This window comes from Palaemon carinicauda, chromosome 7, assembly GCF_036898095.1.
Source record: "Palaemon carinicauda isolate YSFRI2023 chromosome 7, ASM3689809v2, whole genome shotgun sequence".
Lineage (NCBI taxonomy): Eukaryota > Metazoa > Arthropoda > Malacostraca > Decapoda > Palaemonidae > Palaemon > Palaemon carinicauda.
Genome location: NC_090731.1, coordinates 117986262 through 118011690, shown reverse-complemented (window position 1 = coordinate 118011690; position 25429 = coordinate 117986262). Strand labels below are relative to the sequence as shown.

General features: G+C 43.1%; 1 protein-coding gene across 3 annotated transcripts in view; it reads right to left on the bottom strand.

Moving 5' to 3' along the window:
* Window positions 1–25429, bottom strand: part of LOC137643994 (vesicle-associated membrane protein 7-like) — a 276913-nt gene that overhangs the window by 70379 nt on the left and 181105 nt on the right. For all 3 annotated transcript variants that reach the window (XM_068376846.1, XM_068376844.1, XM_068376845.1), the window contains 2 exons: window positions 1868–1976; window positions 1479–1546 (listed from right to left, as the gene is read on the bottom strand). In XM_068376846.1, coding sequence (XP_068232947.1) covers window positions 1479–1546; window positions 1868–1976 — 177 coding nt within the window. The remainder of the gene's footprint in view (window positions 1–1478; window positions 1547–1867; window positions 1977–25429) is intronic.

Sequence of the window (25429 nt, the reverse complement as noted above, 5' to 3'; positions counted from 1 at the left end):
AGGCCCTAGAGAATACAGTTGGACTACTCCACCGACACCTACTACTCGCGCTCTCCAGGTCATCAATCTGTTTTGGACTTGCCCGCTAAGTCGTTTTTTTATTTTGTTATGTGTGTTTTGCAAGTGATTGTCGTTAATTCAACATGACTGACGTTGCTACTTCACCTTTACCAATGATAAGTACCATAGTAATAGATTTTTCCTTTGTCAAAATCCCTTTTCTGTTTAAGAAAGTATAGATAACATACTGTGCAAGAGACAACACATAAGAAGTTGCCTCATGCTTCAAGAAAAGCTGAGTAGGCTATGAGTTGTCTGAACTAAAACACCGAACACTTTCAGTAAGTACAGTTAAGCTGTACTGTAGTAATATTACTGTACATATATTACAGTAATATACACTACAGTATCAGTGAGTATTAGGTTACAACACAGTATTACCAGATAAAAACAACCTTCGTTATACAAAACAGTAAGGGGATGATGACGACCCTGTAAACTTTACCTTAGCACAATACTGTACTGTAACCTTACTGTGCCCCGCACGTAGTGTACATGTGTACAAATGCACTGTACATATGGTTTTAAACTGATGTAGAAACCAAATTAAAACAATATTAGGCGGCATTTTCTGTGTTAATCAACAGCTCGGGCACTCGCTAGAGGCAAGGGGGCAGTGACTTTTTAGGTTAGGAGTTACCCACCCTGGTGCAGTATTTATTTGCGAAAGTTCCCGTTTCGCGGATGTGTCTGTAACATAATTATCGAGAAGAAGGAAGTCTGACTGTACCTCCAGAGTCCCGGAGGAAAAGAATATGGTGTACCCCTGGGGAGGCAGTTGTGCACTCCCGCTGTGTCCCCAACTTTAACACTCTCGCAATGTAGAGACCTGCAGCTAAAGGCACGAGAACTCTTACATAGTATTACCTCCTGAGTCTTGGAGAGGAAGACCATAGTTAACCTGTGAAGAGGCATAAAAATGCTCCCACAATGCTTTCAAGTGCAGCTCTCTTGTAAGCCAGACCTTAACAGTAGACCCGAAAGCCACAAGGGAATGAGAGACTACCCCAGTGGAGGGTGCCATTGCTTCGCTATGGGAAACAGCAGTTTCTGCACCTATGGGTTGTCTGAGGGTCAGTTGATCATTATCCTACTTTTTCATTGGAGGACGAATAAGCAGAAATAACATTAAGTCAACGGCCTGTTTATTAAGGGTTATTGGAAGAGGGAGACGGAACGTCTATTCACTCTCGAGCCAAAATAAAAAGTGAAGGCATTTTACCGGTGTGTGTGTGTGTGTGCATGAGCGGGGTGGTTGGTCTACACCACGCTAAACTAGCGGTGGGTGGTTATACCTCGCTACTAAATCCTTTGGCTAGTTTTCAGCATTCGCTGAAATAATATCCACTGTAAAGAGCGAAAAGATTGTATTGGTCTCAGAACTACGATACTTAGCTAGAAAAAAATATGTAACTTACTGATGAATTTAAATTTTCAGTCTTGTTTATTAAAAGTTCCAGCCGTTCACCTCGTGTTGCCAACGTTTCTGTAGATGAAATTTAAAAAAAAAAAAATAGGATTATCTATAAAATGCAAAATTCTGCAATATATTTCCCAATGTTCAACAGCAGCCTGCAGTTCAGTAAAAAAAGATAATCAACTAAATAATAACTGGGGAGAGGGTAGCAAGTATCAAATAATAAATCCAGTAAATATAGATATGTCCTGCAAATATTGCTATACAATGCACCAATTACCAAAGCAATGCCTAATTTAAAACATATATTCTAAATTATAGCTTCCTTTCATAGAAAAGTGATACTGTACTTTCCTTTTAATCCAATCATTATGAGCTCACAACACTTACCTATACTTTTAACTAAAACATCTTTTACATCACTGACTTCTCCCTGGAGCTTTGATATTTTGTCTATATCCCTTGACTCATTAAAATGCTTCATCTGTGCAGCTAACACCTGAAAAGTAAAATTACTCAAGTGACTGTACCAAAACTGGAATTTGAATAATAATATTCATAATTTTTATACTGTACTCGCCTATCATTTTTATACTCACCAGATGTTCATATTGCTTTGTCCCAGAAGAAAGCTTAAGCAGCCATTTTACCCTAGATAACTATAAATTTCTCATTCTTCATTTCAAGAGGTTATGCCTCCGGCCAACCAAGGCATCATCTAGGGACCAATGGTTAACTCTATTTAGACTTTGGCCTTACCTAAATGGTCAGACTCTTAAGTTACCCTATCCTCTAGAACTTAGTCAGTGGGGAGGAGGGGGCATGTATTTTATTATTAAAATTCCTTTTATTTTTATGAATCTCTCTTGATGTTCATATAGCAGACACCCACATTTTCATGAAGGTGGGTCATGAAGGGAAGAGATAGAAATTTAAATTCTCAATAAATACTCATTTTTGGGCTTGGCCATGTCGTCCTGATGGAAGGTTCCTTTAGGTAGCTTTCTAAGGAATATTTGCTACAGTGATACTCCCAGAGAATTGACCGTAGGTCTCCAAAATTCTAACTCCTGGCGTGAGTTTCCTTAATATAACTTTAAGGATATCGCATAATATCAGGGGACGTATTTTTAGATACGACACATAGCAATCTTCACCCCGAATAGATTTAACTCTTTGAGGGGGAAGAGTGGCGAACAAAAGGAGAGCCGTTATAAAGGTATTCGGTGGACCTTGTGACGGTGCCGAGGGAGAGAGGTTATGACTCAAAGGCAGGATGCAATCAACTGAGTGTTTATTAAAGAACACACTCCCTTATATACAAAATCTCAAAGCAACAAGAATTTTCATGTTCAAATATTGACAATGTTACAGAGGAGAAAAGTAGACATGAATTTTCATGTTCGTTTTAGTGCGAGGGAAGAGCGAAGATACAAGCATAATACATACAAAAGGAGTTATGTACAATTGTGTGACACACGCTTGGTACATGGCTCCCCCCCTAAAAATGACATACTGTACAAGTTAAATAGGGCGCCCTGATCTAGAGAGGCGAACTGTAGGCGGGTCATCTGGCAGGAGATAAGCAGGTTTTAGACGATCAATGGAGACCCAGTCTTCTTTGCCACGAATGTTTAGTAGGAATGCTTTCGGACTGCGTCTGATCACAAGGAAAGGGCCCGTGTAAGGGGGCGTTAGTGGTGGCTTGGTAGTGTCGTTGCGTAGGAAGACGTGCGTTGCAGAGTGCAAGTCTGTTGGTATGTGATGCTTTGCTGGGGGCTTGTAAGTCTGGCGGCATGGAGTAAATTTTCCCACGACGTGACGTATGCGCTGGAGATCGTCGGAGGAGGTTTTAGAAGGAAAAAATTCGGCAGGGACGACCAACGGGTCGCCATACACCATTTCAGCTGCCGAGACGTCGAGGGCGTCTTTAGGAGTGGTCCTTAGTCCCAGGAGGACCCAGGGAAGCTGAGTAAACCAGTTGCAATCCTTGCAGCAGGACATCAAAGCTGCTTTGAGGGTGCGATGAAAACGTTCAACCATTCCATTGGCAGCGGGGTTGTAGGCCGTTGTCTGATGTAGGGTGATGCCCAGGAGATTCGCTAATGACGTCCACAATTGAGAGGTGAAAGTGGTTCCCCTGTCAGAAGTAATATGCTCAGGGATACCGAATCTTGAAATCCATCCAGAGAGTAAGGCAGATGTACATGAGGCGGACGTTGCAGTTTCCATGGGAATGGCTTCAGGCCAACGGGTGGAGCGGTCGATGATGGTAAACAGGTAACGATGTCCTTGTGATGTGGGTAGGGGGCCTACAACGTCGACGTGAATGTGTGCGAAACGACGCTGAGGTTGAGGAAAGGTGCCCACTCCTGAATCCGTGTGTCGATGTACTTTGGAAGTTTGGCAATAAGTACAGGCGTGGACCCAATCCTTAGCATCCTTAGAAATGCCGTGCCAAATGAACTTTGCCTTCAGCAGCTGTGCAGTAGAACGGCACGAGGGATGCGAAAGGCCGTGAATGAAATCAAACACCTGTCGGTGCATGGGAGCAGGAATCCAAGGTCGCGGTCTACCAGTACTGACGTCACAGAGGAGGGTGGTGTTGGAGTCTTCGAGGGGAAAGTCTTCCCAACGGAGGGACGTGCAGGATGTCCTACATGCTTGATACTCTGAATCCTGTCGTTGGGCTTCAGCCAGGGCGTTGTAATCCAATCCCAGTTGAACGGCAGCCAACGTGTTTCTTGACAGGGCATCGGCAACGGGATTTATTTTCCCAGGGACGTACTGAAGGGTGCAATTGTATTCAGCCACGGCGGAGAGATGTCGGCGTTGCCGGGCGGACCAGGCATCAGACTGTCGAGTAAAGGCGTGCACCAGAGGCATGTGGTCTGTGCGAATGACGAAGGGCGTACCTTCTAAGAAATGGCGAAAGTGACGGACAGCCAAGTGCACCGCCAGCAATTCTCGATCAAAGGTAGAATAACCCGATTCTGCCTTGGACAGTTTTCTGCTGAAGAAGGCCAATGGGCGGGGCGAGCCGTTGACCACCTGCTCGAGTACTGCACCAATAGCGAAGTCGCTGGCATCGGTGGAGAGAAGGAGAGGGGCATGTGGCATAGGAAAAGTGAGAGCCGCAGCAGTTGATAGGGCCTTCTTTGCATTGCAGAAGGCTGCATCCTGAAGGGGACCCCACTTCAGGTCCTTCGGCTTGCCCCTGGGGGAGGCGTAGAGGGGAGCAAGAGTGGCGGCAATGGCTGGCAGAAAACGGTGATAATAGTTGATCATGCCCAAGAATTCCTGCAGAGCTTTGACGGTTGAGGGCACGGGGAAGTTCTGAACGGCTGCTACCTTCTCAGGGAGGGGGTGGACACCTTCAGGAGTGATGCGGTGCCCTAAGAACGACACTTCGTTGGCGCCAAAGGTACACTTGTCGTACCGGACTACAAGGCCGTTTTATTGCAGGCGGTCGAGCACGATGCGCAGGTGACGGAGGTGTTCCTCTTTTGAGGAGGAGAACACAAGTATGTCGTCCACATAACATACACAGAAAGGGAGGCCCCCTAAGATGCCATCCATGAGACGTTGAAACGTGGCCCCAGCATTACGAAGGCCAAAACAGGAGTAATTGAAGGTGTATGTACCAAACGGAGTGGTGATGGCAGTCTTGGGGATGTCTTCTGGGTTCATAGGCACCTGATAATACCCCTTCAGGAAATCGAGCGTAGAGAAAACCTTTGCTTTGTGCAGGTAGGAGGTCACGTCGGCAATGTTTGGGAGGGGGTAGTGATCCGTTTCTGTTTGCATGTTCAGGCGCCTGTAATCCCCGCACGGACGGAGGGAGCCGTCTTTCTTCAGAACGATGTGTAAGGGTGACGACCATGGGCTGGAGGCCTTTTGGCAAAGGCCCATTTCCTCCATTTCGGCGAACGTCTGATTGGCGGCTGCCAATCGTTCCGGTGCCAGACGTCTGAATTTTGCGAAGACTGGGGGTCCCGTCGTCTTGATACGGTGATAAATATCGTGCTTGGCAGGAACCGTGGGCGTTTGGCGAAGTTCTGGACGGAAAACTTCCGGGTACGACGTGAGGAGGTGGGCGTAGGCATCCGTGGGTGCGCTAATGTGGAGAGCGGGGTTAGAGGGGGCAGGTTGAAGAGGTGTAGACAAGTACGAGTCTGCGTTGACCAATCGTCGGTGGGCGACATCGACCAGAAGGTGGAAATGAGAGAGGAAATCCGCACAGAGGATTATCATGGTGACGTCAGCAACGAGAAACTTCCAATTGAATTTACCGTTTCCGAACGATAATGTGAGGTTCTCGTAACCGTAGGTGGGTATCGCAGATCCGTTGGCAGCTACCAAGCGGACGTCGGCAGATGTACACAGACTACGTCGTGTCTTGAAGAGTTTCCTTGGCAAAAGAGAACGACAAGCACCCGTGTCTACCAAAAATCGCACGCCCGTTCCTGCATCCTGTAAAAAGAAAAGATTAGAAACACGGGAGGCCACCTCCACGAGCGATGGCCTACCTACACGTTTTTTGGCCACTGACAATCCTCGGCACATTTCTTCGCAGTTGCCCCGAATCTGAAGTGGTAGTAGCAAAACTGCGGCGGATGGGAGGTAGTAAGTGGCTGTAGAAGTCGTTTGTTGGGGCGCGAGCGATGGGTGGGTGGTGGGCGGCTTTGTCTCTGCTTCGGCACGTCACGGTGTGGGCGTGTATGTCCTACGGCATTCATGTCAGCTTCAGTTGACGTTGAATAGGCATCCTCTTCGCCAGGGGTGGAGGCGTTGATGGAGGTCTTGAAGTGGCTGTCCATAAGGGCATCGGCTGTGGTCATCAAGTCCTTTATGGGTAAACTATAGACATCGGGTATGGCAGCGAGTATAGGTCCGGGTAAACGGTGTATCCAAAGGGCACGATAAAGGTTCACCTCACGAGGAGAGCCGTCTGCGGCAGGTTGAAGGCGAGCGATACTGGTCATTTCCCTGAGGGCAAGCAAAGCCCTTTGGTCCCCCAACGGTTGTTGCGAGAGCTGAAAAAGCTTCGCTACACGGGCGGCTGGCGACGGCGAGTACTGCTGCAGAAGGTATGTTTTGAGGGCGTCATACGCTATTGGCGTGTCTCCTTGTTCACAAAGCCAGTCGGATATTTCCGGGAAGGTGTCCTCGGGTATCGCCGCGAGAACATAATCTGCTTTGGTGGTTGAGCGAGTCACGCCGTTAATGCGAAACTGGACTTCTGCGCGCTGAAACCAAGCAAATGCCTCTCCGCTGGCGAACGGTGAAAGTTTCAATGGGGCGGCCGCAGCGCCAACTGCTGTAGTAGAGTCCGTCATAGTACCAACGATGGAGGGGCGAGGGAGGTGGGGGTGGAAGGCAGTGGGAGCGAGTCGACATCCGGGGTCACCAATGTGACGGTGCCGAGGGAGAGAGGTTATGACTCAAAGGCAGGATGCAATCAACTGAGTGTTTATTAAAGAACACACTCCCTTATATACAAAATCTCAAAGCAACAAGAATTTTCATGTTTAAATATTGACAATGTTACAGAGGAGAAAAGTAGACATGAATTTTCATGTTCGTTTTAGTGCGAGGGAAGAGCGAAGATACAAGCATAATACATACAAAAGGAATTATGTACAATTGTGCGACACACGGTTGGTACAACCTCCTCTCCGTACTACTATGGGCCATCATTCCTTGTTCTGTAGCATTTAAGCTATGTGCACTCCCAAGCTTTTCCGGGTATTTGTTACGGTTAGGTTGCCGCCTCAGTCACTTCCTCCTTATGTCCTTCCTTCACCGAAGTGAATACCCTGGGGGGAAAGACTGAGCCAGCCCTGACGGCTGCCGGTGAGAAACCCCGCATACTGGTGAGATTCTTCAGTCTCCTCTTGGCCTGCCATCCACAAACCTTGTAATCAGCAGTACAGCCAGCAGCAAAATTTTGTGGATGGATGGAAGCTAGAATCAGATGGATTCCTCCCCTTCCATTAGAACTCTCATTCTTGCAAGAAGACAGTAGGTGGCAGGATAGCTCTCCTACATTTCCAGTTATTGTGCTAAACCATAATAATAGGAAACCCTCCTTTCCATTCTTTCTCTCTCTCTATCAGTTAGTGCCACCAGGTACTAGCCTAGCCCCGGCAGTATACCGGTAAAACTACAGGATACAACAATACAGTAGTACAAGTATTTCTTACATACTCTGTGTATCCTATCACAGTCTATTGTTGGGACCGCATAACATGTTGAGGTTGAGTAATCCCTCAACACCCAGATAAATCCTTTGATCATCGGGACCTATATAAAACACCGTTCATTATTAATATACTACAGGTGGAAAAGTTAGTATAGATACTTACTAACCCTGTCTCTAAATATTAGATTCGTTCCACCCTGTATTCTCCCTTATAGGGAATCTAAATATTAATATTGACGGAGGTCTCAGCGATTGCCTGGGAGAGGAATAACAGATATGTGTCTTTCCTATTTCCTTTCTAGCTTACTATCCTAAGCTATTAAATATATTAGTAAGTATTACTATTAATGGTATGCATTTATATCAATGATATAAACAACTGTATACTCACTGAAACCTTTTCCTTTACAGGAGGAGCCAATGGTGATGTGTACAGTTGTGTTCTGAAACCACAAGAGTAAGAACTTTTGTGGGCATACGATGTGCAGGTCTTGTGCCCCCTGCTGCATCGTACCTGGATCCCTGAGGTACTAGGACCCGAAGGGTTGCTCCAACTGCTCGACCTTGCTGGCCAATGGCTTTGGAGAAACCATACCTGTTTCCTTGGAGGCTAAGGGATGCAGCAAGGGAAACTCTTCGTAGGTGGGTAAGAGGGTTCCAAAAGAACTCTCCGGGACATTACCTGCCTAATGAATCGCTTAGGTGCCTTCTGTTCCCTAAGGCTTACCCTAGCGCGGTAGTGCCCCAGGAACAGGTCCAACCTCCCTTCGTCCAGCTGAAGATCGATGCGGACATCCATAAGGCACTTGAAGGCATGGACATCCACCAAGAACGGATGTCGGAAGTGTCTACCGACACTGAACAGGATCTACTGCAAGAAGGCCCTGAAGAAGACGTGGTTCAACCACCAATGGAGGAAGAAGGATCCGTTTTAACGGTGACTGAGGACCCCCAGTTTACCGTCATGGCATATTAACCTATGCCATCAACCTCTTCAGCACCAACTCCCAAACCGACTACACAGGTCGACAGGAGCTAGGCGCTCCTAACGTCGATCCAGCAGATGTTGGCAGTGTTCCGGAACGAACAAGAGATGAAGCAAGACATTAGGCAGACGAAGAGAGAGGTACAAGAAGGGAAGCGCCCTGGCACTTGCAGGTGCTCTACTAAACCCCTAAAGTATCTGACCTCCCTCATTGCTCCGAAACTAACCCCTGGAGGTATACGGAGTACATGCCCATGATGAATGGGAAGTTATACATCTCCGAGAAGTTGGGGGCCAAACCCCTTGAAGATCTTGAATTCTGGCCCAGCTTTTCAGCGTACCCGATTGTTACGTGAGACTGCGAGATAAACCTGCATCCCCCGAGGAGACGGTACCGAAGCAAGTCATTGTCTTCGAATATGACAATAGTCAGGAAGCTAAAGTCAGAAAATGTGCAACACCCTGCTGATTGCATGTTAGAATAGTTCAACAAGTCTAAATAGATTGTTCAGATACAGATAAATATGAATCCACTTGTCACTTGTTGGACATTATAGATATGGATAGTATGGTCGCCATGACAGTTTTCAAAATGGCCGCCAATTTCTAAACTTTTTTCATATTTTAGATTCTAATTCCAATAAACTAACAATGTTGGAGTCAATCCCCATGTTTTTCATAGTGTATAAGTTGATTCTGGCATTAAGATAGACCTTGGTGTACTGTATACATTCTCCAAAAAAAGTTATTTTTCAAAAACATTTGACGAAATTTGTAGGGGTTCCTAATACACATTGCTAAGAATTAGAACCCTTAATATACAAAATGCAATGCATGGATTTTTAAACATAGCTTATACTTGAAGTGAACTCGTATTGATTAAATTGCTTTAATTTTGTATTCCTAGACTGGGTTAAGTCTGTTTGGGGTGCAGATATCTATGGTTATCTACGGATACATCCCTGATTATACACGATATCTTAGGATAGTCGTTCCGGGGTTAGAACCCTGTGATACCTGACGGTAATTCTCTCGTAATATCACTCGCAGAAATATTATACAGTAGGAACCTGCCGGAAGGAACTTCCATCGGGATGGCATGGCTATCTCACTCAAAAATAGAATTTTCCAACGTCAAAATCCGTTTTTCAGTGTGTTGGTAACTTTGTTATGTTTACTAATAATAGTAATCAGATTCGACTGTGGTTGACCTGTTACAAACTTTGCTCATCGTCATGTTTCGGTTGTGTTTGTTGATCGTTTGATGTTACGTATAACCTTGGAATTTGGGGGTAGTTTGATTGTATGTTTGTATGCTTAGCTGTATGTTAAATTCTGTAATTTCTTATTTTGATATCTTATTTAAACGTTTTATTATTCATCAAATCTAATTATGGCTTCTGAGTTGTGGGGTTTTATGTTATAGTTTTGTTATTTATTTTTATTTGTTATTTTTGTATATATTCATTGGTTGGTCACGTGACACGTGTACCTGATGACCGCTTTTGAAACGAGAATATACGGAGTCTTATTTGTGAAGTCGTAGTGGTAATTTGTATTTGTGGAATTGGGAGAGTTTCAGATGCCTTTGCCAACAAAGATGACATAGAAATCAATTCCTCCCTTGAAGATCTTTTGTCAGAAACTGAAGAGGTGCAGGTCCTGTTTAGTGAGTTTGAGAATTCTTGTTCAGAGAATGCCAATTTTTGTTATTGGAGAACCTACAGTACATGAAGTTGATCTCCATCCTCCTGAGGTTCACTCGCTCTCTTCGTGAGGGAGACTGGGACCTGTTCCTTACATCATTTTCTGAAATGCTGCCTTGGTTTGGAGCATTTGATAATTTCTATTACTCACGCTGGGGAGCTGTCTTCCTAGCTGATATGCATATGCTACCCAAAACTGCTCCAGAGGTGCACAGAGGCTTTATTGCAGGAGACTTTGTAACAAAAGAAACAAAGCTCAAGTTCAACGAAATACCTGAAAACCAGGCTATTGAACATGTTAACAATACCGGCAAGGTAGCTGGAGGGCTGGTGGGGATTACAAAACAGACACCGGCCGTGACAGATGGGGCCTAACTTTCAATGAGAGAGCTCAGCTAACCAGAGATACCAAGACGATGTTCAATGTAGCGGGCAATAAAAAAGACGATGATGAGCATGAATTTGCCCATTAAGATTTTGGTTCCAAGGGAATGAAGCAAGACCAAGATAATGTGCAAAAGCTCATTGCCCTATTCGAGATTCGCAATCCATTTGATCGCAATTCCTGAGAACTGGTCTCAATTACAACAGGTGATATTGCAAGTGAAGTGGTTACGAATGACCTTCTGCATGCTGAAGTTACAGGGAAGCAGATTGTGTCAGAGTTTGTGGAGAACAGGTTCACTAAGAAGACAACAGGTTTTCACGACAGAATCAAATCAAAGAATCTTAAAACGTTTGAGAGCATGTACACTGTGGAAGTCAATGTCGGAAAGGAAAAAACTGATGCACTAAAGGCTGACAGAAAACTACTCACGCGTGTGGTGACAGCAATGCAAGCAGGCAGAGATATTGACATGAACAAAATGTTGGAGCAAGAGATTTGTGCAGTGCCATTTTCTCTGGCAGTGCCTGATGGCAGACTGCATCTACCTCAGAACACTCAACAAAGCAGACCTTGCCAAGATTCTCCAGCAAGGCTTGCCACATAATGTTACGCCTGAACCATTACAAACAAGCACTGTCACTGATGGAATGGCCATGATCCAGATACTAGGAAATAGGATGAACGCTAAAACTCTCGGCGAATGGGCCGATGCTGTTGCTGATTATGTCAAGTCATGTGTTTTCCAACAGATGTTCTAGGGTTGACCTTGCCTTTGACCAGAACAGGAAGAAAACAATCAAGTCAACAGCTCGAAGTCAGAGAGTACGAGTCAAGAAAGGAATCAGACGAGATGTGCAAATAAGTCAATCCATGGGGCAGTGGGATAGATTCATCTCCGTAGATGAAAACAAAGCGAGCTTGGCTAATTTTCTATGCCTAGAGTTAGCAAACAAGCTCCACAATCAAGAATGAGTGGAGCTGGTATTGAACGGAGGATTCACGGACCCTGCAAAAGTGTGGACATCGTCTGCTGAGCATGAAGAGGCGGACATTAGGATTCTTCTCCATGTGAAGGATGCAAGTGAACGGGGATACCCACAAACTATTGTTGTGAGCCGAGACACTGATGTTTTTGTTTTCCTTCTTGCCTCTCAGCCACAGCTCAACCCCTTTCTCTGGATGAAAGCCGGAATGCCTAAAAAGCAACACTTTGTTCCTGTTCATTCCATCAACATCACAGATTCGCAGAGAGCATCACTTCTCACATTTTATGCTGTAACAGGTTTGGATAGTACAAGCCAGTTTGCTGGAATTGGGAAGTCCTCTGCATGGGTTATCTTCCAACAAAACTCACAGCTTCTGCAGAATCTCGGCAAGGAAGACTTTCCAGATGAGAATGTGATTGCTGATACTGAGTCCTTTGTCTGCATGCTGTATGTTCCTAATAGCCAAGAAAACTCCACCCACAAAGTCAGGTGTGATCTATTTCTTGGCTTGACCAAATAAATTTAGAATCTGCCTCCAACCCGTGATGCTTTGATTTTTCACATCTGGCGCGCATATTATCAGTCCCAAGTGTGGAGAAGAACCTTGGAAGCTGAGCCGCATCTTCCTGCACCTGAGGAAAGTGGGTGGGAACTGGTGGTAAAAGAAGGTAGTGAGATGCTTCAGCCACAATTGATGACTGGGGAGCCAATGACTGCATTCTGTTTGGAGCTTACAACATGCAAATGTCGAGCAGTTTGTGCAACTCGACGTTGCAAATGTACACATAATGGACTCGGATGCACACAAGCATGTGAATGTAAAAGCCTTTGCAGAAATCCATTTACTGTTCAAGTTCAATAGGCATTTGTTAAATGTTTGTTTGTTTCTTCAACGTTTCCTTCAATACACGTAGTGATTGTTCTGCTAAGTCTATTTTTCAGATCATTTACTATCGTTACTTATTAGGGTCAAACAAGCAACAACATATAATGACTTCAGTCATTCACGAAATTACTAATAACCAGATTCTTTAAGAGAACTCAAGACCCTTTCTCTACATTAGGAATTCATTGCGTTGTGTTACAAAGATAAATGGTCATATTATATTCTATTGAGCTTTGCTCCAATTATTCCTTACTTGGTTTCATATGAAGTTCTTACCGAGTTCGGATTACAAATAGGTACGGGTGAACCACGATACCACATATAAATATTTGATTTTACCCAGTCACGGAATCCCACGCACAGATATGCATATCCCTAGCGAATTATCCCATCCAAGGTAACTAAATATCATATGATACTCATCCAAACTTCGGTTGATTAATTCATCCACTTCATTAAATGCTGGGAAGGAACGGCTTCGTTAATCAAATGAAATTCTCTTCATCCTGATTAAGTCCACTGAAGATTACACTACAAGCGTTGAGAAGTGACAGGCAGCAACTGTCCCGATTTACCTCTGCTGCCTTTGTCGTAAACATAATGCGTTCGCTCTCTCTCCCAAAGTCATGACTTCCGCTTCGTTCGCCCACGACAAAAGAAAACAACAAACGAACGAAACCAACTATTCAACGCAAACCGAACGAAACTATTCAAACAACTTACATCGCATTGTTAACCACTTATACAACTATTCACAAGACAATATTCCTTGGTAACAATGCTTATTACAATTAAATATAAACAAAACTTTCATTTGTACAGAAACCAGCACATTTCCACTTAACGCAATGTAATATAAAAGAACATTTTCCATATACAATATGAACATAGAGATTCAATAACAATTGATTTCCCATGTCGTTATTGTAAGTAACGACATATTCCCCGCCACAAAAGTTATAATATACAAGTATTTACAACATTCCCTTTTGAATCAAATCTTTTCTAGTTTCTGCAGCCACCCGAGCAGCCTTCCTGGATGGTCGGGTACTCACTTCAGGAATTTTGGCAGGATCAGGAGTCCCAACTTCTTGCCATAACTCTAACAGGTACAACTTCACAATGGGACGCATGATCTGGCCATGGGAGGTTTTGAGGGTAGCTACCCTAACTACATTGTCAGACCCCACATGTACCTGAATCCCCTGACCCAACCTCCATTTGTTTCTTGGCCCTTCATCATGTACGAGGACGACATCTCCTATTTTGGGCCAAGAATTATGTTGGACTCCAATTCGATGAGTCTCTCTTAACGAAATCAAATATTCATGTTCCCATCTTTTCCATAGCTGATCACACAATTTGGATATGTAAAGGAATCTCCTTTCTACATTTTCAGTTTTACTATACAATGGGTCTTCAGATACCTCATCCCAATTAATAGTTTCCTTGGGAAAGGATCTTAATTTCCTACCCAAGATCAGGTGATTGGGAGTTAGAATCTCCTGATCAAGGTTCCCCGAGGTGTAGCTTAGTGGCCTGTCATTTATGATAGATTCCAATTCCACCAAAATGCAGGATAATTCATCATAACTGAGAAGAGCTCGACCAATTACCTTCTTCATACAGGTTTTCAATAGTCCGATCAATCTCTCCCAGATTGCACCAAACAAAGGTGCTCTTGCTGGTATAAATTTCCACTTACACTCTATTTTCTCCAGATGGTTTTGAAAAAGGGGGCTATCTGCCATTGTTCTCAGATATTCAGATGCTGCTACAAAGGTAGTGGCGTTGTCACTCAACATTAGTGAAGGAAAGCCTTTACGGCTGCTAAACTTCTGTAAGGCCATGAGGAATGAGTCAGCGGACTGATTTCTGACTACTTCCAGATGTATACCCCTAGTGATCGGGCATGTGAATAGTATGACATACACCTTCTCCGGATTTTGCTTCCCTTCCTTTATCCATAACGCCCCGGTGTAATCCACCCCAGTAACGCTAAAAGGTTGTTTCCGTTGTACCCGGAATTCCGGCAATGGGGGCATTTTATTAGTTTTATATGGTTTTCCTTGAACTTTCTTACAGATCACGCAATGATGTAACACGCTCTTGACCAGTTGTCGCAGCTGTGGTATCCAGAACTCCTGTCTTACACTAGCTACAGTAGCGTTCACCCCCATGTTCCCTTGCATCACATAATGTCGTCTTATTAACAACTTACTCAGAACACAACCTTTTGGTAGTAAAGTAGGAAATTTGACTTCTTCAGGTAGTGTTGCATGTTCCAACCTGCCTCTACTTCTCATTAAATTATTATCCAAAAACAAATTCAACTGGGGAATTAATGACAATTTTGTGTTTGTTTCCTCCCTTTTCAGGGCTTTATATTCTTCTGGAAAGTACTCTCTCTGCACGAGAACAATTGTTTTGACCTTTCCTTCTTGTAACTCTTCCAGAGTCAAACTACCAGTTTTCCTGTCATTGGTTGCTAGTCTGCAATTCTTTACAAATCGCATTATCCAAGCTATGGTCTTAAAGACCTTGTCAGCTCTGCTGAATCTTTCCCAATCAAGCAGGCGTGTTGCATCTATGTCCCCTACAACATTGACCACAATGTCCTGTTCACCTTGTATATGTGTACACCCAACCCATGACCTATCAATTGGCAGTGTGTGATTTTTTAACCAAGGGGGTCCCTCCCACCAAAAGGAGTCCTTTGCTAACACCTTAGCACTCTTTCCCCGTGTCAACCAATCACTGGGGTTTCCTGACGACGGTACGTAAGACAGGACTGACCCCGGAATCAAAGAGTTAATCTCAATTACTCTGTTTCTCACAAACACAGGCAGAACATTACTGGACACAATCCAGCTAAGGGCGACTTTACTGTCTGACCAGACATATAATTGTTTAAATTCCTTCTCATCAAAGGAGTCAATAATAAATTTTGTCATTCTTGCTCCTAGCAACAATCCCATTAGTTCCAATTTCGGAATTGTCAATTCCTTAATGGGCGCCACTCGGCCCCTTGCTAAAATTATATTAGAGCTTTCACCATTTGCTCTATAGGCCACACAACCATATGAAGTTTTGCTAGCATCGCAGAATATGTGCAAGGTATCACCAGTTCCTAGGCTAGCACTCCTAGGAAAGGATATTTCAAGACACTTCAAGTCCTTGCGTATTTCACTCCATTCCTCTTGTAGCGGGTTGGCGAGTTGTTCGTCCCAATCCAGATGTTCCTTCCACAATTTCTGCAAAAATATCCTTGCTTTCATAGTAACAGGGAGAAGCAATCCCAATGGATCGTATATTTGGGCAACGGTACTGAGAATCTCTCTCTTTGTTTGACTCAATCTATTAATATGAGTTGGATTGATAGTTAAAACGTCTTTAATTATATCCCAATTCAATCCCAATACTTTATGTATTTGGTTTTGTTTGGCTTCAATTTGATTAGCAGCAGCAATAGTTTGTATAGACTCGCTATTGCTAACCCACTCCTTCAAATATAAGTGAGCCTGAGCAAATATTTTGTTGGCATTAAAATATAAATCCATCAACTCAGATTCACCATTAGCCGTAAATTGCAAATTATCTACGTACAAACCTTTCTTCAGTCTTTCCACTACATCCACTGTCTTAGACCGGGGTAACCACGAGACCACAGTGGACAAGTGATGCTTGATGGTTGCATTTAGAAGAAAAGGTGAGCATGTAGCTCCAAATAATACTACTCTAAATCTGTATACTATTAATTTACTATTGGGATCTGTTGGATTTTCCAACCATAAAAAACGCGTATAATTGCAATCTTCTTCACGTAACTGTACCATTAAAAATGCCTTATCAATATCACTAATGCAAGCAAAGGTGTTAGTTCTAAATTGCAGCAGGACTCTGAGTAGATCAGCCGTTACGTGTGGTCCAGTCCATAGACAATCATTCAGGCTTAATCCATTTTTACCTTGTTTTGATGAGCAATCAAACACTATTCTTATTGGAGTAGTGGCACTGTCTTTAAGCACTCCATGATGTGCCAAGTAATGACAATCCACATCAGATTTATTATAGATTACCCTTTCAATGAATCCTCTATCTTCTTGCTCTTGCAAGATTTTCTGATAATGATCCAAGTAATCCACATCCTTCTGAAACTTGATGCTCTGCTGTCTAAGTCTACTCATGGCTAAACCAAAATTTGTCTTCAATCTGAATATATTGGTTCTCCATGGCAACGCCACAACATACTGTTTATCAATTTCAGAATAGGTTATAGTGCTCTCAAAGTCCTTTAAGACCCTCTGGTCTTGTTCTCGCAACTCACTGCAATCTATTCCCAGTCTATCCAAACTCCACAATGCGTCCAGATCAGTCTTGGGATTTTTATTATGAGTAGCTTCAATTCCTTCAGTTTGTACAGCTAGCTTCAAAATTGTCACCTGAGTTTCCCTAGTGGGGGGAGCACTACATGTGCCTGACACTACATAACCAAATATGGTCGGCAACAATATTAAATTTCTAACCCTTTTGAACCCTGGATGCAAAATATTATAAACATTATCAACCCCTACCAACAATTCAATAGTTGATTGATTCTCAACAGGCAAATCAAAATCTTTATCAGCCAAGCTGATCTTAGTTTTACATAACGACTTTAAGCTTCTCTTAACGTTGAATTTCTTCGCATATTCTGGCAGCTCATCCACCACTATGCATTCCATTATTATCAACTTGCCTTTATGCGGTATGGCGACGCTTATCAACTCGTATTCATGAACAGGTTTACTAGCTAGATAACCTCTCACGGCAATCTTTTCAACTCCTTTGGACCTATATTGCAGTCTCTCTAGAGCCGATCTTTTAATAAATGTCCTCTCGGCACAAGTATCCAACAGCCCTCTAAGTCGTACCATTCGACCTTTCTTCCCTTTCAGAGGAATTGTTGCTGTTGGTAATATGGATTGCTTACCTGATTTATTTGGTTTCTCCTGCTCATTTACTGATAGTGTTCCCACTTGTACACCACTTTGTTTATTCTTGCTTTGCTTTGTTGTTTGGTCCCTATCACATAAGATGCGATGATGTCTCAAATTACAACCATTATTGCAACTTGATTTGTCACAATCCACACTACTGTAAAATGTTTCTTAGAAGCACACACAAAACATAACTGCAAAGCTCTGATACGATTCAACCTTTCATCTCTGGTTGCGTAAGTTTTGCACTGAGTCCACCAATGTTCTTTATCACAAAGAGCACATCTTGTGGATTGCTGATGATTGGACTTATTCACATTTCCCTTGGTTTTCGGTCTAACAGCTTGGGATTGATTTACCGTGAATGTAGATATTGACGACAGAGTTTCAGTCTTATTTACATCAGTTGAAACAAAAGTTCTTAGATTGCGAATCTCCTCTTCTAGGTATTTCCTAAAGGTGTCTAATACCAACCAATCGTCTCCACACCTACGCTACACAGTTTCACTCACGCTTTGAGGCAATTTGGTATAGAGCAAAATAACAAAGTTCATTTAATTCCAGCCTTTCACTTTCCAGCGATCTTATTGAGCATTCAAAATTAGCTCTGAAAGTTTGCAATGATTCTGAATTGGCTGCAGGAGACTGCATTTCTAGCAATCTTCTCACCAGAACATGCTTAATTTCATCTCTCTTTCCATAAGTGGATAGGAGAAGAACTACAGCTTGTGGATAATTGGCGGCCTCAAATTTAAATCCAGAGATTAATTTCGAAGCTTCTCCTGTGAGTGCACTTCGTAAATATGAAAACTTCTGAATTGGTTCCAAGTCTTTCCGCTGGTGTACTGACACCTCGTATAGTTCCCAGAAGGAATTCCATTCTAATATATCTCCAGAGTAATATGGAAGATCCAGTTTGGGTAATCTAATACTGGCTGTCGGTAGTGGCGGTGGTTGCGTTAGAGGATTTAGTATCTTCAAATTGTTAGTAATAGAGCTATTGAGTTTGCCGATATGTGTACGGACGTCTCTTGCATATTCAGCTTGATTTATCATTTCATCAGATATTTCTTCTTCTTTAACTAAATCCAAAATTTGTTCATCCAAAGCAAGAACTTTGTTCAAATTATCTAAAATAGAATCCCTAAGGGAAGTTATAGCATCAATATCTGTTGAATCGATCACTTCGGTCATCTTCCCAATAAAACGTGTGATAACGGATTTATAACCGCCACGTCTACGCTTCAACGACTCCATTGTGACAAGACCAAACTCAAACAATACAAATACAATATATTCAAACTTTCAATAAATAATAAATATGCATCCAACTATAATAACTGGGTTCAAAAGTTTTAAATTAGCAAATTTTCCCAAAGGCGACTCATCACCCAATAATTTTCACGCAAATTAAACAATGAAAAGGAGAAATTTTATTATACGTGCGTAGTGGAATGTGCAGGCCCTGTCCCATACTTAACCCAGCCCTAAATCTGAAGGGGAAGGACCACGATCCTACCCACCTTCTACCACCCTTTACTTTTCACATATTTGTTTGACTCAATGCAAATACGTTGAGCCAATGCCTTGTAGCTTTTATGATTGAAATGAATTCCATCTCTGGCTACATCACCCTCTGATAATAAGGTAGGGATCACCCTAATTCTTGTATCTCGCTTTAACTTCCTGTTTAAACAGTTTTTCCTCTTTTGATAGTTTTCGGCAGAGGTTCTAGATGGTGTTTTACGTATTTCTATTAACATAACAAAAACTTCTGAATTATTGATTGTATGTAGACTCTCTACCAATCCTAGAATATTTTTGTGAACACTATTCACCAGGTTAGGGTTATCTCCTGGTACATCTAAGTCACTGCTACCTATGAACAAGATAGTGATACTAGGCCCATAGGTAGTAAGTTCGGTTATCAAGCCAGGTTTCATAAGGTTGGTTGTAACAGCCCCTGGTCTCCCAAATATCCTATATTCTAAGGGTTCAAATAATGGTGATCTACCACAAAAAAAAACAATTCTCCATGTGGGTGACATGAGAATGTCCCACAACAGCTACTTTACGTTTCATTATTAAATTGTTAAATGAGGGATATTCTAACAAGAGAAAATTTACATTAATTCAAAGTGAAGGAAAATAACAAAACCAAATTTAAGACTTAAGGCAAGCAGGACAAGGCCTTACTAATTTAATCAAACTTCATATTAGAAACTGTTTTAATCAAGCCTGAAATGCCTCTAACCTACAAATAGCGCGAAAAGAAAACCATTTACTGTTTCTTACGACACCACACAGAGAAAGGGTTAATCCCGTCTAGTTATGTAAGCAGGGTACCGCATACCAATTTAACGAAACGCGCAAAAACAAAAGAATTCAACAAGGTTAGGGAGGGTAGGCATTAACAGCAAAACTTCAACACAACATAGTTATTAGCAGGGAAACCCTGCGTAAATGTCCAATATAATCACCAATGGTATTAATCGTACATGTGACTAAACCAAAATATTATTATATAACCGGCTTTCAAACTTTAGAAACTATCGAAAAATCTCACAAATCCTGGTCACGGCACCAAATATCGTTACTTATTAGGGTCAAACAAGCAACAACATATAATGACTTCAGTCATTCACGAAATTACTAATTACCAGATTCTTTAAGAGAACTCAAGACCCTTTCTCTACATTAGGAATTCATTGCGTTGTGTTACAAAGATAAATGGTCATATTATATTCTATTGAGCTTTTGGCCCAATTATTACTTACTTGGTTTCATATGAAGTTCTTACCGAGTTTGGATTACAAATAGGCACGGGTGAACCACGATACCACATATAAATATTTGATTTTACCCAGTCACGGAATCCCACGCACAGATATGCATATCCCTAGCGAATTATCCCATCCAAGGTAACTAAATATCATATGATACTCATCCAAACTTCGGTTGATTAATTCATCCACTTCATTAAATGCTGGGAAGGAACGGCTTCGTTAATCAAATGAAATTCTCTTCATCCTGATTAAGTCCACTGAAGATTACGCTACAAGCGTTGAGAAGTGACAGGCAGCAACTGTCCCGATTTACCTCTGCTGCCTTTGTCGTAAACATAATGCGTTCGCTCTCTCTCCCAAAGTCATGACTTCCGCTTCGTTTGCCCACGACAAAAGAAAACAACAAACGAACGAAACCAACTATTCAAAGCAAACCGAACGAAACTATTCAAACAACTTACATCGCATTGTTAACCACATATACAACTATTCACAAGAAAATATTCCTTGGTAACAATGCTTATTACAATTAAATATAAACAAAACCTTCATCTGTAGAGAAACCTGCACATTTACACTTAACGCAATGTAATATAAAAGAACATTTTCCATATACAATATGAACATAGATATTCAATAACAATTGATTTCCCATGTCGTTATTGTAAGTAACGACATTTACCCTCATTTCATTTTTACCCCATTTTCTTCATTTTCCTCATAAAACTGGCAATAATACGAACTTTTGTGGTCCAAAACAAAAATAAAGTACATAAACATGTTTCTCCAGTTGAAATATGGTGTAATTGTCACAAACATAACAAATTTCTGTCCATTACAACCTATAGTATGAGTAAAACAAATTCTGACAGCGGCCATCTTGGAAACTGTCATGGCGGCTGTACCATCCACATTTACAATGTCCAACAAGCTGAACTAGACTTCTCCATGCCTTCACACTTAAAAAACACTTGTTGCACTATTCTAACATGAAATCAGCTGCGAGCCATTTTTTAAGCTAATTACAGAGTTCGGCTACCTGACTACAAGGCACAGGCCATCCTTACCAAGACCCTGAAAGGAGCCGGATATACCAACTCTAAAATCTCAGCATTGAGCAAGAGGCATCCAACCTTCATTGCTCCTTCCTCCAGAGCTTTCCCCTTTTTGGTGAAAGCCCTCGACTGTGTCATGAAAGCAGTCGAAGAGGGCAAACCCTGCCCAATTCTAGAGGAATGTAAACCCTTATCTCTTGCTATGCCCACCTGCGAGGAGAAGTGGAAAGAGGTACATCTAATCTTCTCCGTCTTGAAGTTGGATCCGGAGATAGCAGGCCAACAGTTCAATGAGAACCTTCCAAAGTTGCCAGATCATCATTTGAGAAGGGAACAGGAGACGAAAGAAAGACTTGCCGCCTCCCTGTCTCATGCCTAAATGTTTGCAGGCCTAAATAACACCCCAGACATGTATAGGGTCTTAGCCAAGTCTCAAATGTGTACCCTTGTGAAGGACTTGTATGCTTTTGTCAGGTCAAGGAGGACCTGTAGAGAGCATGTGTTCGCCGCAGCAATGGTGAAACACGAACCCAGAAAACTGATCTCATCATGCATCTGGGGCAAAGACCTTTTCCCATAAGATGTGGTCCAAGAAGTCATTGCTAAAGCCGCCACGGAGAACAGTAACATTCTCCAAAAGTGGAGCATGTCTTCAAGGAGGAATTCTTCCTCAGACGGAGGTCCCCAGCATAAGAACAAAAAGGCAAGAAGACCACGTAGAACTGCACAACTTCCGGCCATGACCATGGCCACGGTGCCTCAAATGGTAGCCCAGCCGCAAACCACCTTCCAGATGGTTCCTCAGAAGCTGTTTGCCCAGTCACCTGTCTTTAACCCATGCTTTGATAGGCACACAACCACCTTTCGGCCCTACAAAAGTTGTGGCCCAAAAAGAGGTTCCTCCGGAAACCCCCAAGGGGCAGAGGAGGACGCGGTCACAGAAACAAGTCCTCAGAAACCTCCAAGCAATGAGAGGTTCCAGGTAGGGGGCAGACTCTTTCACTTTCGAGATCGTTGGACCTTCGATCCCTGGGCCCACAGCCTAATCACGACCGGACTTGGTTGGAAATGGAACAAAGTTCCACCACCTTTTCCAGAATTCTTCCAACACTCCACCCCCTTATTGGAAGAATATACCTCAGAACTCTTGAACAAGAAGGTAATAAGGAAAGCGAAGTCCATCAAGTTCCAGGGAAGGCTGTTTTGTGTTCCCATGAAAGACTCAGACAAACTTAGAGTCATTCTAGACTTGTCTCCACTCAACAAGTTCATTGAGAACAACAAGTTCCAGATGCTTACCTTGCAACACATAAGGACTCTTCTACCAAAAAGGGGACCCCGCCCCGTACACAGTCTCAATAGACCTGGCAGAAGCTTACTGGCACCTACCAGTCAGTCAGCCCCTCTCCCCCTACCTAGGATTCAGGCTACAGAAGACAAAGTGTGTCTTCACAGCCATGCCCTTTGGACTAAACATAGCCCAAAGGATATTCACAAAGCTAGCAGATGAATTCGTCCAGCAACTATGTTCTGTGGGAGTTCAAGTAGTAGCATACCTAGACGATTGGCTGGTGTGGGCAGCATCCAAGACTACTTGTCTGCAAGCAGCCAGAAAGGTGATCCAGTTCCTGGAGCACCTGGGCTTCAAGATCAATTGCAAGAAATCTCGTCTTTCTCCAGCTCCGAAGTTTCAATGGTTAGGAATCCATTGGAACTTACAGTCACACCACCTCTCCATTCTATTAAAGAAGAGGAGAGAGATAGCGGGATCTGTCAAGAGACTAAGCCAACACAAGAGGATAACAGGACACCAACAAGAAAGAATATTGGGCTCTCTCCAGTTTAGAGCAGTGACTAAAGGATACGTCAGGAGTCTTGAGAAGATACGCATCAAACGCTCGAAGAGATCAACTAAGGTTGACACCGACCCGATTGCGCACGCTATTAAGGCCGTGGTCAACAGCCAAGAGCCTAGCACGGACAATTCCCCTGCAATCACCACAACCATCAGTGGTGATACACATGGACGCCTCCCTGAAAGGATGGGGAGGCCATTCGCAAGAAAGGAAAGTGCAAGGGCATTGGTCGCACCAGTTCAAAACCTTTCACATCAACATCTTGGAGGCCATGGCAGTGTTCCTAACGTTGATAAAACTATCCCCTCGCAGAGCAGTCCACATCAGATTGGTCATGGAAAACAAGGTGATAGTAAAGTGTCTAAATCGACAAGGCTCGAGATCACCCCATATCAACCATGTGATGTTAGCTATCTTTTACCTGTCAAGGAGGAAGGGATGGCACCTATCAGCAGTTCACCTACAAGGGTTCCGCAACGTGACGGCGGATGCTCTATCCAGGCGAAAGCCGATACAGACAGAATGGTGCCTAGACGCAGACTCATTCGCCTTCATCTTGGAAAAAGTCCCGGAACTGCAGATCGACCTCTTCACGACAAGCGACAACAAGAAACTACCTCATTACGTAGCCCCTTACATGGATCCTCAAGCAGAAGCGATAGACGCCATGTCTCTCGACTGGAACAGATGGATTCGGATTTAACTGTTTCCACCAACCAATCTCCTGCTAAAAGTCCTTCACAAGCTAAGATCCTTCAGAGGAACAGCTGCAGTAGTGGCCCTCAAATGGCCAAAAAGCAATTGGTTCCCTCAAATTCTAGAATTGAAACTGAAGCTGTTTCCTCTGCCGAACCCAGTTCTATCCCAACTGGGTCAGAAGTCGACTGTTTACGATTCATCCTTGAGAACCAACATCCTACATCTCATGATTTTCTCGCCCTAGCAGCGAAGAAAAAGTTTGCGATCTCAAAGGACAAAATCGACATAATTGAAGAGTACAAGTCAAGTTCAACTAGGAGGTAATACGAATCATCTTGGAAGAAGTGGGTTTCCTTTGTGAAAACAAGGAAACCAACAGAAATATCGATAGATCTGTCTTTCTTTCTTCATCCACCTACACGAACAGGGTCTGGCTTCCCCTACGGTAACTGCGTGTTAATCGGCTTTGACTAGACCTCTTCTATACCCCTTTGAGGTGGACCTCACAAGTGAAATCTTCAATAAGATACCAAAAGCATGTGCTAGACTCAAGCCGACAACCCCTCCAAAGCCCATCACATGGTCGTTGGACAAAGTCTTGCACTATGCTTCGAATCTGAACAATGAGGATTGCACCCTAAAGGATCTAACACAGAAAGTTATCCTTCTGTTCGCAATAGCCTCAGGGGATAGATTAGTGAAATAGTGGCCCTATCCAGAAATGAAGGCCATATTCAGTTCCTAGACACAGGAGAACTGAATCTCTTCCCTGATCCTGCCTTTCTCGCCAAGAATGAGCTGCCCACCAAAAGGTGGGGTCCTTGGAGAATCTGCCCACCGAAGGAAAATGTCTCTCTATGTCCAGTAGAGTGTCTCAAGGTCTATCTTCGAAGAACTTCAGACTTCAAGGAGGGACAGCTCTTCCGCGGCAAAACCTCAGGATCGAATTTATCCCTAAGATAACTGAGAGCGAAGCTCACCTACTTTATTCACAGAGCGGATCCTAACAGCACACCCGCAGGTCACGATCCAAGGAAAGTTGCTTCTTTGTTGAATTTCTTTCAACACATGGACTTTGAGGGGCTCCGCTCATACACGGGGTGGAAATCATCCAGAGTCTTCTATAAGCATTATGCGAAGCAAGTACACGAGATAAAACACTTTGTGGTGGCGGCGGGTAGTGTCATAAAACAGTGGACTATTTTGGGACTCAAAAGTGCATCAGGTGAATAGGTATTAATACCTTCTAGTGAAAATCACTACGGTGATTAATAGACTGTTCTATACAGGTGTAGAATCTAACCAATAACACCAGTGCCGTGTGAACATTTGAACAGTGTTGATGCATATCCAACATCTGAGTGAAACTAGACATGTTTAGCTTCACATTCATTTGAGTGGCATTAAATAATGAATTCATA